The 12,873-nt window shown below is 44.6% G+C and overlaps 1 protein-coding gene across 1 annotated transcript in view; it reads left to right on the top strand.

The window, feature by feature from the left end:
• Vopp1 (VOPP1 WW domain binding protein) overlaps positions 1-6,006 on the top strand; it is a 62,588-nt gene extending 56,582 nt beyond the window's left edge. Inside the window, exon 5 of the mRNA XM_032906422.1 lies at positions 3,595-6,006. Coding sequence (XP_032762313.1) covers positions 3,595-3,785 — 191 coding nt within the window. The 3' untranslated portion in view covers positions 3,786-6,006. The remainder of the gene's footprint in view (positions 1-3,594) is intronic.
• The last annotated feature ends 6,867 nt before the right edge of the window (positions 6,007-12,873 follow it).

Raw genomic sequence — 12,873 nt, 5'->3', positions numbered from 1 at the left:
TATTTCTCTAGAATTTTGAATAATCTAGAGCTGATTTAATATATATAGAAAGATGTTTGTGGTTATACACTGTGCCATTTGATACAAGAAACTTAAACATGTGCAGATTTGGCTGCCTATAATGGGTTCTCCATGCCAAAGATGATTATGTATAGTTACTATACTGGTTAGTTTTACATCAACTCGACACAAGCTAGAGTCATTAGAGAAGTGTGAGCTTCCATTGAGAAATACTCCATAAGATCTGCCTGTAGGCAAACCGGTAGGGCATTTTCTTAACTGGTGATTCACTGAGGGGCGACCAGCCTATGGTGGGTCGCGCTATCCCTGAGCTTGTCCTGAATTCTGTAAGAAAGTAGGCTGAGCAAACCATGAGGAACACACCAGTAAACAGCACTCCTCCATGGTCTCTGCATCAGCGCCTGCCTCCAGGTTCCTGCTCTGCTGAAGTTCCTGTCCAGACTTCCTTTGGTGATGAGCTGTGATGTGGAAGTGTAAGCCGAATAAATCCTTTCCTCCCCGTGCTTTGATCATGGTGTTTCATCACAGCAATAGTAACCCTAACTAAGGTACTTACTAGTCATAATAGAGACAAAGTCGGGTGCCTGTAAACCAAGTGAATTGAAAACTTCATCTGGTGTTCAGAATAAAAACGTAGGCACATATACTGAAGCTGAGCTTGGAAAGGGGTTGCAGACAAGATTAGTAGATGAGACTGTGTGGCAGTCAGACTCTTTAAAATGTCCCTGGAGACTCATGAGCGTCACTATTTTAAATAGCCACTTTAATCACAGTGGGTGTAAGAGTCTACATCAGGAGGGTCACCAAGTTTTGTTTTGTTTTGTTTTTTAAAGTGTCTTCAAAAACATCAAAGGCCATTGTTCAATCTGCCAATGGGCAGATGCCAAGGGCTAAGGACCACTAAGTGTCCTACCTCTTCTGAGTTGTTTTCATGTGGCTAAGAGGCAGAGTGAGGGAGGTGAGGTTTTACACCATCCCATCCATGCTCTGGTGGTTCCTGGAGGCATTCGGAAACACAGTGCCCTTATTTTATTTTACAACCACCCATGTTGCAGACCCCATGGGAGTTAAAGGATTCCCCCTTGGAGGAGACAAGGATTTAAGTCCCTAGCACCATTTATCCCAAATTCCTTTTCTAAGAACACAAACTTAGTTGAGCATGGTGGCACACAGAGGATACATGCCTAGTCCATGCTGAGACATATGCAGATTTTGTGCATTTGTTGTGGGACTCCATTGGTAATCTAAAGGACAGAACCCGGATTTTAGTGAAATACATTTACGTTCAGCCTGTTTGAGAAACAGCACCCTCTCACTGAGCTACAGTCCTGGCCCTTGACTTTTAGAGACAGAAGTTTACAATGTAGCCCAGGCTGACCTTTAACTCAGTGTGTGGTCCAGGCTGCCTTGAGAGGTCAGATCTTCCTGCCCCAGCAATTTCAGGGATGCACCAACACATCTTGCAAGCCATACTTGCTGACAAAGAAGGAAAGGCAGAAGAGTTTAGAGAATGAATATTCACTCCCTTGGCAGGAGATGGCAGCAGTTTGTAGTCTGGTGTGAGAAGGAGCTTTCAGTGCTCTTTGGACCAGCGTCCAGAGGTGGTATCACAGACCGGGCAACACTGAAAGGATGCTGCTGATTGGCCCTGGGAAGACCGATCTAGCATCATAGCTCTGGGACCATCCCATGGGCTGAGCAGGGCTTTGAAATAATGGGAAGGTACAGGTAAAGTAGCTGTGGAGGCTGAGCTGCTTGTGAAACTGTCCCACCATGTTTTTATTGGGAATATACAACAGATGACAAGGAGAGTTCAGTAAGAGTTCTGAGAATAAAGAAAGATGCTGATCGGAATATGGAAGGCCTAAAGCCTGTGAGATTTAGGATGAATCACTCTCCCTTTTGCACATGTTCCCTGACCATGGTCACTCAGATTGGGCCCCAAGATAGACTCTCTCTTGCACCCTTTAAGATGAGAGCTGTGGGTTTTCGCATCAACACCTCCATGCACCTGGAAGTCTTTGACCAGCTTTTCTCTGTGCTTTATTTACCTCCCTGAACCTTTATTTTTCCCAGTTTCAGTCTGTGTTTGTGGTCCCCCTTTGCAGATTCGTCCTGTAGAGTGCATGTATGGGTTTCCTTGGGAGCTTTTGTTCTTATCATTTGTGATGCAGTTGATTGTTGCACTGATGTGCTTTTGATTTCTGTGGAAGCATGTATACATTTGGGAACAGGTGTTTGAAATGTTCTCTCTTAACTTAACACCTACCTAACTTGCCAACCCTGTCTCCGAGGGTTTCAGACCTGCAATGACATCTTCGGCTTCTATTTACCTGAGTATGCACCTCTGCCTCAATCAAAACTGGGTCTGTCTGCTTTCAGTTGTCCTTCCTGGGCGCCTGAGTGGCTGACTTGGTCAGATTGGGCACTGTCTTCCAGCTAAATCAACAGAACTGTGAAGAGATCTGGATTGTGCAGTTCCTCTGAGAACCTCTGTCCCTGGCTAAGCTGTCCCTATCCCTACCTTGTTGTCTGTCTGGCGGAAGCCTTCATTTGCTAACCACTAGTAGACGCTGCTGACACTGCTGTCTCTATAACCTCCACCACAGGTTTCCCAGTTGTTCAAGTCTGGTAGTTGTCAAGTTTCTCCTCTAAAGAAGAATGTTCTTGGTAGATATAACTTGCCCCTCTGTCATCTATTCTGCTTTTCAGTATTCTAAACACATCTCCATGCTCAAGCATTTTGTAAAATTTTAAGATATATCCAGCTTGCCAATTCCAACAAAATCCATGAGCTGGTACTCTAGTATTGACTTGAGTAGCCCTAGTGTGGGACATTACAAGCACATTCCAAGCTATATCTCCAGTACGGAGACAAAACCCTTCCTTATGCTCACCTGTCATGGGCCATTGAGTCCCCTTCATCCTCTGGTCCTCAAGAGCGGATGGCTAAGTGTATATAATAGCCACTTCTTTCTGCCACAGAAGAAGCAAACATATCTCAGGAAACTGCCAAGTATACCCTCATGGGCCTATGGGAGTTACCTACCTGCCTGAGACCTTCGGCCACCCAAAATGACAGATACTCTTTGCCTTTATAAAATGGTGCAGGAATGGAGACCTTGACTTAAGACGCGGTGAATTTCCAGCAAATTGTATTCAAAGTGTAATGGGCCTATGATCTGGGCCAAGAGCCAGCTCTATCAAATTGAGCTACCTTGTTTTCTCTCTTGTGATGGATGTCTGTATCTCTGTAGAATAATCCACCATTCTCTCGTTCTTCTGTGCTTTATTGCACTCTGAAGACTGATAGGATATTTTAGCAATATCTCTCTCCAGAGGAATTGTACTCCCCTGAGAGCACAGCCATGCCTGTGTCTTTTGCTTGTTACCAAATTTAGATGTTTACTGTCTTGAGAAATGTTCTGTTTCTAATAGACACAAAGCAGTGATTGATGGGGGCAGAAGGGCCTGGGAGTATTGAGATGTGCCAGAGGGTAGGTTTTTTTGTTTTTGTTTTTGTTTTTGTTTTTTTTCTCTTTTGCACTCAATGTTTGGATATCTGTCTTTCAGGAGCACAGCAAATGGGGCCGCCATATTACACCGACCCTGGAGGACCCGGGATGAATCCTGTTGGCAATACCATGGCTATGGCTTTCCAGGTCCAGCCCAATTCACCCCACGGAGGCACAACTTACCCACCCCCTCCCTCTTACTGCAACACGCCCCCACCCCCCTATGAACAGGTGGTGAAGGACAAGTAGCAAGATGGAAAATCGAAGGCAAAGAGGATGGACAGGCCCTTTTGTATTCCTCTCCATCCTCACTGATTCTTGCTAGTAGGGTGGTCCAAGGGCACACTTCTCTTTGATATTTTCAAAGCAAGCCCAGCTCTCTTTCAAGTTTTTTGTGGAGGACATTTGAATCCACACTGTCTCCTCTGTTGCTTCTGTTTCTGATGTAGTTTGTGCTCTCTGAGAGAGTGTGGCAGCAGTCCCTGAGGGCCGATATTTCTAGGGTGGCATGGGTAGATCCTCGAGAGAGAGGCTAAGAGGAAAGGAAGGCATAGCCTATGTGTCAGGGAGCAGATAAAGCGGTCAGGCTGAGCTAAGACTCGCATGGTGCAGTAGTTGGCAGTGAAGTTCGAAGAGACACTATCCACTGTCCCAGCCCCTTCCCCTAATAGAAGCTGTGGGGATGTGCTGCTGATGCTCTTGCTCTCCACTCACAGTTTGAAAATAGGCTTTCCTCTGCAGGAATAAGAAAGACCCAAGTGCATATTGCTTCCACTAAAAAATGAGGGTCGGAATCAGGCCTCAGTTGGACATGTGTAGTTAAATAAAGACCAGTAGAGAGGGGAAGTCTTTAAGTTAGGGAACATTCTCTAAATGGAGACATTACATTTTATGAATCACAGTCTGGCTTTTCTTTTAGTGCATGTATTAAAGTGAGGGCGTGTTCTTTGAGATCAGATGGAGAATGGAAACTGGGGGGATCTCTGCTCAGAGGGCTTCGACACCCTTTTCTTAAGTAGTTCTGGTGATGGGCTTTATGGACCCTATAGAGCTGAGGGACACATTAGGCTGGGTAGTTACATTGACCCCTGGAGAGGGGGAGAGAACAGCCAAAGAGACCCAGCAAAGCAAGCCCAGCATTGCTGAGTAAAAGCTAGGGTTATATGTGATTCCAGCAGAGATGTGCTGGCCTCAGAAAAGGGGATGTTTGTGGATAGAACAGTGAAAACCTACTTAGTTGCACAGACCACATAATCAAAAGTAGAGAAAGAAGTGTAGTTAGAGATGCTGTTTCCTGGGTGAGAATCAGAGCTCATCCATAGATTTACAAGTAGTAGCGGGAGTTGTTAGCAGTGCCGAGTTCTGTTCCCTTTTGTAGTTAGTCATGTTGATGTGTATTTAAACCCAGGTTGAGACCTTGTGTACTAAGAGCAAGAAAGTATAGCTAAGATGCCTAGATTATTTATGTGTAGTATGGTGGGGAGTGGGCTGCAAGGAAGGGGACTGACTGAAAATGAACTAACCAGAGCCATTTGATAAACCGTTACTTGTTTAACCGGGCATCTAAACGTGTCTCTTGAGTGGACATTGAGTATTCTTTATCACCCACAAGACCAGGAGGCAGGGTGTCATTCTCCGTTGGGGTATTTATAGGAGGCAGAGGTTTAGGAACTGAAAGTAGTTGTGTGGGCTTAGTTTAAGGACAGAAGGCTTGGAGACTTGCAGACTGTTTCATAGGAAACTGCAGGGAAGAAATGGATATCTTTAAAGACAGTTTGCGGATGCAGATGCTGCTGCCAATCATTGAGCACCCTTGTGTCTGGTTTCCTGTCACTGGATCCATTACCCTTCCATGCTTGGGTCCTTGTTTTACATAAGACGACAAAGCACAATGTCTGCTGTTTACAATCAAGACGACTACACGGTCCAAACATTTCCTCTCCCCTCTATCACTTGTGGCTTTAACTTCAATTTCCTCTGTTCCTTTTTAAAACCAAGAAGCACAGTCAGAGCTGCCCCTGGGATTACACCAGGGAACGGCTGATCAAGGCGCTCGGTGTCCGTGACTAAGTCTAATCTTTTTGATAGCAAATCCTTTTGAGAAACTGAACGACTGATAGGGCTCAGCAATTTTATACTCCAATGTCTGTTTAAGATACATTTTGTTCCCATCGAGCCCGCACTGGAATTCCTTCAGACGTAAATACTGACGATGCCTATGGAAACTGCACCTCTGGGGGATGTTCCCCAGCATTCTTGTTTTCTTCTGTTTGGTGGGTAAGGCTCACCTCTTCCAGCAGCTCCACTTGTGTGCTGAGGTCCTGTACAGCCGGTGCTTGGAGACAGACCTGAAGCAGACTTGTGCATGCTCTCTCTTGGTAACACTTGGCTGACGTTTCTTCTTTGTTCTCTTTTGATAGAGTCCTGTTTCCTATGTATTTAAAAAAAAATAAAAGTGAATTTAGTCACATGCTGTAATTTTTTTGGGGGGTGGGGGAGAAAGGCTGGAGAGTGGGAAAGGGATAGAGATGAAGTTGCTAATGAGAAATTATGTACAATAGTTCATGAATTCATATGGGAGATGTGGTAGGGTAGATTATGCTTCCCTCCTACATGGCAGGAAGTTAAATGTTACCCAGGAATATATGTTTCTCTTGATCAAATGGCATTTCTTGAAAAATCAAGATAGGAAAAAGTTGTCCAAAGCAAGTGGAGAGGCAGAATTGCTTACCTCACAGGGGATGGTAGTACTGGGGTAGGAAGGAGGCTTTGTTCTTCTACAGTTATTGGCCCTCACTGTAAAGCCCCACTCTAGAGCTGGGTGTGGAAAATCAGCTGATTGGGGACCTGATCCAAAGGACTGTATGAATGCAGGAGTTCAAGATAGGCTAGACTAGATAGAGAACAGCTCTCATCCCAAGACAGCAAGTATCCTGCTCTGTGTAGCCTGCTATTGTGCTTCTTGGGTATGACTGCCGATTCGGCTGCAACAGGTAAGCTGCATTTTGGGTGAATTACTAAAAGACAAAGTTTTATATTCTCAATTCCTAAAATACTTGTCTTAGCCTGGTCCTTTCTCTATAGTCTGATATTCAGAGTGTTTATTTCACTGCTATAGTCGCACCATGTTATTTTCATTGAACATTCTGAGAGACATCTTAATTCTGTAGTATCTTCTACTTTACAGATTTACAAATTACATTGTCCTCTTGGGGAAATGAGGAGGGGAAGCTTGGGGGTATCATAGCCCTCCTGCTCAAAAGTGCATGTAAGGACTAGTGATTCCAGGAGAACAACTAAGAAAAACTGGTTGACCCATCTTTTTACTCTGCACTCTGTGGCCTTTTATTAAAGGGCTTTATTCAGTCCTTATTACAAAGTCCTTAGCACATCTGACCGGTACATCTGCTGGATACATGGAGGTACGTGGATTTTTCAAAGGTCTGTTTATACTACTTACATACACTCATCAATAAGGTGAAACACTCAATGACCCATTTCATGTTAAAAATTTATTCAGGTTAAAAGCACAGCCTCAAAGTAATGCATGGATGTAAAATAGTCTTAAAATCTGTGAGTGAAGCTGCATGTGGTAATTAAAAAACTGTGTGTGGTTGTACACAGCTGCTATCTCAGTTCCTCAGGAGGCTCAGGCTCTGAGGGTCACCAGAGCCCAGGAATACAGGATTTGTTTGAATAATAACTAGGTTTCTGATGCAAATATGGACAGACACAGTAGATGTGTATCTATGAAAATAAAGCAAAATGCCAGTTTCTAAATACTTCATTCAAGTAGGATTCCTCAAAGCTGGACCACAGCAAAATGCCATGGAAGTATTTTGTCATGAATAATTTCAAACACACAAAAAACTGAAAAAAAAAAATAGTGAGAGAGAACACCATCAGTTCACCACCTGAATTCTGTAACTCTTGGGAATGTTAAAATGATTTTTTAATAGTGATTTGCATTCTATGACAGTTTCTGCTCTGCAATTTAAAACACTGACAGTTGCTGACAGACTAAGGAAATAATCTACGTGTGAATTTTAGTGTATGCTTACTGTCCTACCCTTTTTACTACTTCTGGGCTCAGCGCTAGTCTTATTTCTTCAGGACACTACGGTCTTAGGGTTTCTATTGCTGTGAAGAGACAATCTGACCAAGGCAACTCATATAAAAGAAGACATTTCTGAAAACTGGCCCACAGTTTCAGAGATATAGTCCATTATTGTCGTGACGGGAAGCATGGCAGTGTGCAAGCAAACATGCGGGAGAGGGAGCTGAGAGTTCTGCGTCTGGATCTGCAGGCAGCAGGAGTGAAAATGACACTGGTCAGGCCTCAGCTGAGACTTCAAAGCCCACCCTAGTGATGCACCTCCTTGAAAAGCCACACCTCCTCAAGGGCATATCCCCATATAGTGCCATTCCCTATGGGCCTATTAGAGCCATTTATATTCATACCACCATAACTGCTAATGTATTTTGTGATAAAATGCCCAGGAGAATCAACTTATAAGGAAGAAGTGTTTATTTAGATTCACAATTTGAGATTTCAGTCCGTGGTCACTTGGGTCACATGGTCACAGAAAGTACATCGTACAGGGCGCACAGGTAGAAGAGGCCTTATTTACATCAACAATAAAGAGGGCTTGTTTGCAAATATTTCTTTCAGGGATATGCTCTCAGTTACCTAAGACTCTTCCACTTCAGTCAACCTCCACTACCTTTCAGTAGCACCCTGAGCTCTTAACAAGCCTCTCAACACGGTCTTGCAAAGACATTCATAATCCAAAGTATAATGCTACCTGATTTCCAGCCACCCATATGAAAAGAAAACTGTATACTTCCTCTCAGGCCTGAGATTCCACAGGTCCAAGGGGCCTCAGCCCTTAGAATCTCAACTTACCCCTGAATTAGCTCTCATCTTGCAGCTAAATCCTCTTGCAGCTACTCCAGTGCTTTTGTGGCATCTGCCTATCTGGGGTCATGACTGTTTAGAGCTCATAACAGTGCTTTACCAGATAGTTTGTCTAGGCCCATTCTTCAACCCATAGGTCAGGTCTGGCCATGTATATGGACAACTACTATTAAAGCCACTCTGAAGGTTTCCAGTGCCACCCAGATATATCACTCAATATGAAATTTCTAAAATATGTCACTTCATCTGTCTCTGTCCTTCTTTAGGGACAAGAATTTGTTCCTTGACACACTGTTTGTGGCCCTACTTCCTTATACTATGGCTAGTGCTGTGCGGTTAGTTACTTGAAAAGAGATCTAGACTCTACTTGCCCTTAGGACCTTTTTATTTAAGTGTTTTAGTCTGCAGTGAGTAAATGGCCATGTTTCTAATGTATTAAATCTTGAAATTTGAGTAAAGAACATGGAATTTGGGGAGGAACTTAGATTTTTGGCAGATGTCTTAGCTGGTGACCCATCTTACAGGTCTCTTACTTTGTGTGGTGGTTTGAATAAGAACGCCTCCCGCAGACTCATGTATTTGAATGCTTGGGCATTAGGGTGGGGTACTTGACAAGGATCAGGAGGTAAGGCTATGTTGGAGACACTGTCCCTGGGAGTGGGCTTTGAGGTTTCAGAAGTTCAAGCCAGGACTAGAGACTCACTCTCTTCCTGCTGCCTGATAATCTGGATGTAGAAGTCTCAGCAACCTCTCCAGCACCATGTGTGCCTGCCTGTGTGCAGAATGTTTCCCATCATGACAGTAGTGGACTAAACCTCCGAAACTGGAAGCCATCATCAGTTCAATGTTTTTCTTTGAGTTGCCATGGTCATGGTATCTCTACACAGCCATAGAACAGTGACTAAGACAATTCATTTTGATGACTTCCTAGTTTTATTTGGTTGGGGTTATTATGAGGATACGTTTGTCAAACTCTGACATCACCCAAATTCCTTTAGGTAGACTGGAAACAAGACAGAAAATGCTCACTGACTTACATTACATCTATGTTAGACAGGAAAAGATCCCTTCTGGCCAACTTCCACCAGGAAAAAGATTGTTTGCAAATCAAAGGTCATGACTTATGATGGAACAATGGAAAATCTATTGCTCACTTTCATCTGTGCTTTCCAAATTCCAATGAGCTTAAAAATATCCATCAAAGCTGTTAAAGCAAAAGACACCAAAAACAAAAATGTGGAATAATCTCAGAAATAAAAAAAAAAAGGCTGGTGAGAAAACAAATGGGACAGGAAGGGAGCATACCCAGGATGCTGAAGGGAAGAGGAAACCTGAGGGAGCATGAATGGGCTACACCAGAAGCTTGCTTCTAACCAAGTGAACACTGAGTGGTAAGGCTTCTGCATGGTTCTGGGAGGTGAGCTTCTGGAATTGTTACCTGGTTTGAAGTGATTTTAAACTACTCAATGTTTCTATTAGAAATCTTTGTAATTTAGGGTTCTTATGGCTTCCCCACAATCTCTAGATCTCTGTCATACTTTGAATCTAGAGTGCATGGCCTCCAAGGTCCATGTGTTAAAGGCTGGGTCCACATCTGGTTTGAATTATCAGGGGGTAGAAACTTGAAGAGGGAGAACCTAGTGGGAGAACTGTTAGGGGCACATCTTTGAGATGGATATTGGGACCTCCCAGTTCAGTTCCCAAAGAAGAACCTTATATTTATCCTTGGCCATGAGATGAGTGGCTCTGCTCCACTATGAGGCTTTGTATGATTTAGCTCCCAAAGCAATAAGACCAACCCATCTCATGAGATGAAGCCTGGAAAACTGAACCAAACTTTGCTTTTCTCTGCCATTTGTTACAGCAATGTAAAACTGACTAGCATGATTGCCATGTGAGTGAATGGGGAGATGCTGTGCAAAATGGAACCTCATGGACCTGGAGAGAATAGCCCCAGTGCCTCCTATTTTTGACTGTGAGCCTAGCCTTTAATAGCGGAGTCATCTCTCCAACCACTGCCCATTTCCTTACCGCTATCCTGCAAATGCTTTTCCTGGCACCAGAGAAGAGACAGCTGTGCAGCCTGCCTCCTCCATCCACTCTGTCCACAGAGCTGTGGCTCTGAATTGTTTTTCTTGGTTCAAGACAGGGTTTCTCTGGGTAACAGCTCTGGCTCTCCTAGACCTCACATTGTAGACCAGGTTAGTCTTGAACTCACAGAGATCCACCTAAGTAAGGCAGGAGTCTTTATTTTGTCCTCTCTGTCACTTATCAAGGAAAGACCCCTCCATTTTTGCCTGTAAGGTGTTTTCCTGTCCAATCAGCCCTGCTTTCTACTTGCAGAGACATTTCTTCGCAAAACTGGTCCTTAGTATTTTGAATTCTTAGTACATTCAGCTTATAAACAACAGAAAATTTCCCTCAGTGTTTTAGAAGCTCTAAAAAAGAAAGATAGATAGAAAGAGAGAGAGAGAGAGAGAGAGAGAGAAAGAAAGAAAGAAAGAAAGAAAGAAAGAAAGAAAGAAAGAAAGAAAGGAAGGAAGGAAGGAAGGAAGGAAGAGCTGAAATTAATGTGACAGTGGAGATCCAATCCATTGTGCCAGCTATAGAGGCCAGAAAGTGTGAACAACTTTAAGATTACAGGGAATACAAGTGTTTAAAATTAATTAAAGGATGCCAGGGTTAAATACAGTGAAGTCAGAAGCACTGAGATAGGTACACGGAAGCCTTAAAGCTGGGCTCTCCAAGTGATGGCAGCCATGTGGACAGAGAAGCCAAATGAGTACAGGCACAAATGTTGAGAGCAGCTGATAGTGGCCATTGCAGTGTGAGTCCAGAGAGCCACTCCTAAAAGGCCATAATGTGTATGTGTGTGTGTGGGTGGGGTGCTCTGCACCACTGCTTCCTGTTGTGGTGCTGGTCCATCAGGACTACTTGTTAATGTGGTAGTCTCAGGGCTCTGGACATCCTGGTACCTCTACTTCCTCCCATAGAAGTGGACTAAGGAGGTGCATGGACATAGAGAGGCTCAAATGCAGCATCGTCACAATGTAGAGGTAGGAGTGGAGAAGTCTGTGGGAGCTTGACTGCAGCTCCCTATTCATACCACAATGGCCAAATCTGTCTTATGCCTAGGATTCATAAAAACCAAATCAACTCAAATCCAGGCAGTACTGTGCAGGGAGAGAGGACAGAGACCTCAGACCTCTATGGAACCCACAAGCCTGCAGCTTTGTACATGTCACAGACAGACCATAGATACCTGCTTACTGCTATGCCAGGCAGCACAGATGAAGAATGTCATCCAGCCTACATTTGAAGCCACCACAGTATTTGAGTATGTAGTGGATGAGAGCTTGGGAGACCCGGCCCTGTCACTTGTCTACCATGATGAGGCATGGGTGCAGTGCTGATGCCTTGCCCCACTTGACCCTCACCACCTACAACAGTTGGGAAGAGCTGGCCCTGGAATCATGAGAACAAGACAGCTGGTTCTGTCCTTCACTGCCTGCAGCAGTCAGGTGAGCTGACCCTGTACCTTACCTGGGGAGCACAGTAGAGATCGTCTTGGTTATGAGGGTACAAGTAAACCAGTCCTAGAGGCAACAGCATGAGACAGTTGGCCCCACCACTCACCTGGCTGAGTGCCCTCTTCCTTCCCACTCACCACCTGCAGGAGTAGGGTGAGCTATCCCTGGAGTCATGAGAATAGGGGGACTAACCCAGCCCCCTCACTGGCTGTAGGTCTTGGGAGAGGGGGCCTGTGTCTTGCCTGTGAAATACAGTGGAGCTGACTCTGATGGTGAAGACACAGGTGAACCATCTCTGAGGGTTTGAGAGCAGGACAACTGGCCCAGCCCCTCACAGGCTGCAGTCCTTGGGAAGAGTGAGCTCTGAACCTTGACTGGGCAGCACAATAAAGCTGGCTCTGGAAAGCTGGGTTTGGGTGAGCTGCCCCAAGAGCATGAGATCAGCAGAGCTGACACTCAATTGTGCCCATGGTTGCCTTGGGTGGCCTAGCCAAAGCAGTGCTGGAGAGCGCACCCTGGTGGTGCAGTAAGAGAGAGCCAAGGGCTGATCAGCTCAGCTACCACCCAGGCCCAGATCCAGGACTGAGTTGGCCCCACCCCAACATCTACATCATCTGTGAGCAGTTGGGACAAGTAAAAGGGCCAGCCCTGCTGTTCCAAAGCTGCAGGATCTCTATGACACAGGACAACAACAATGTATTGACTGGTTTGTGTCAATTTATTCTGGCCTTTGTCTTTCCCACAATGTAATGCTTCTGCCAAAACCACCATATGTAGACATACCTTATCCAGCATCATGTTATTATTCCACACAGAACTGCTTCTAACCAAGGAATTCATTTCACAGCCAGAGAAGTGTGGGCCCATAATCATGGACTCCACTAGTTTT

This window comes from Rattus rattus, chromosome 6 (genome assembly GCF_011064425.1).
Source record: "Rattus rattus isolate New Zealand chromosome 6, Rrattus_CSIRO_v1, whole genome shotgun sequence".
NCBI classification, from domain to species: Eukaryota; Metazoa; Chordata; class Mammalia; order Rodentia; family Muridae; genus Rattus; species Rattus rattus.
This window is presented reverse-complemented; position numbering and strand designations above follow the sequence as displayed.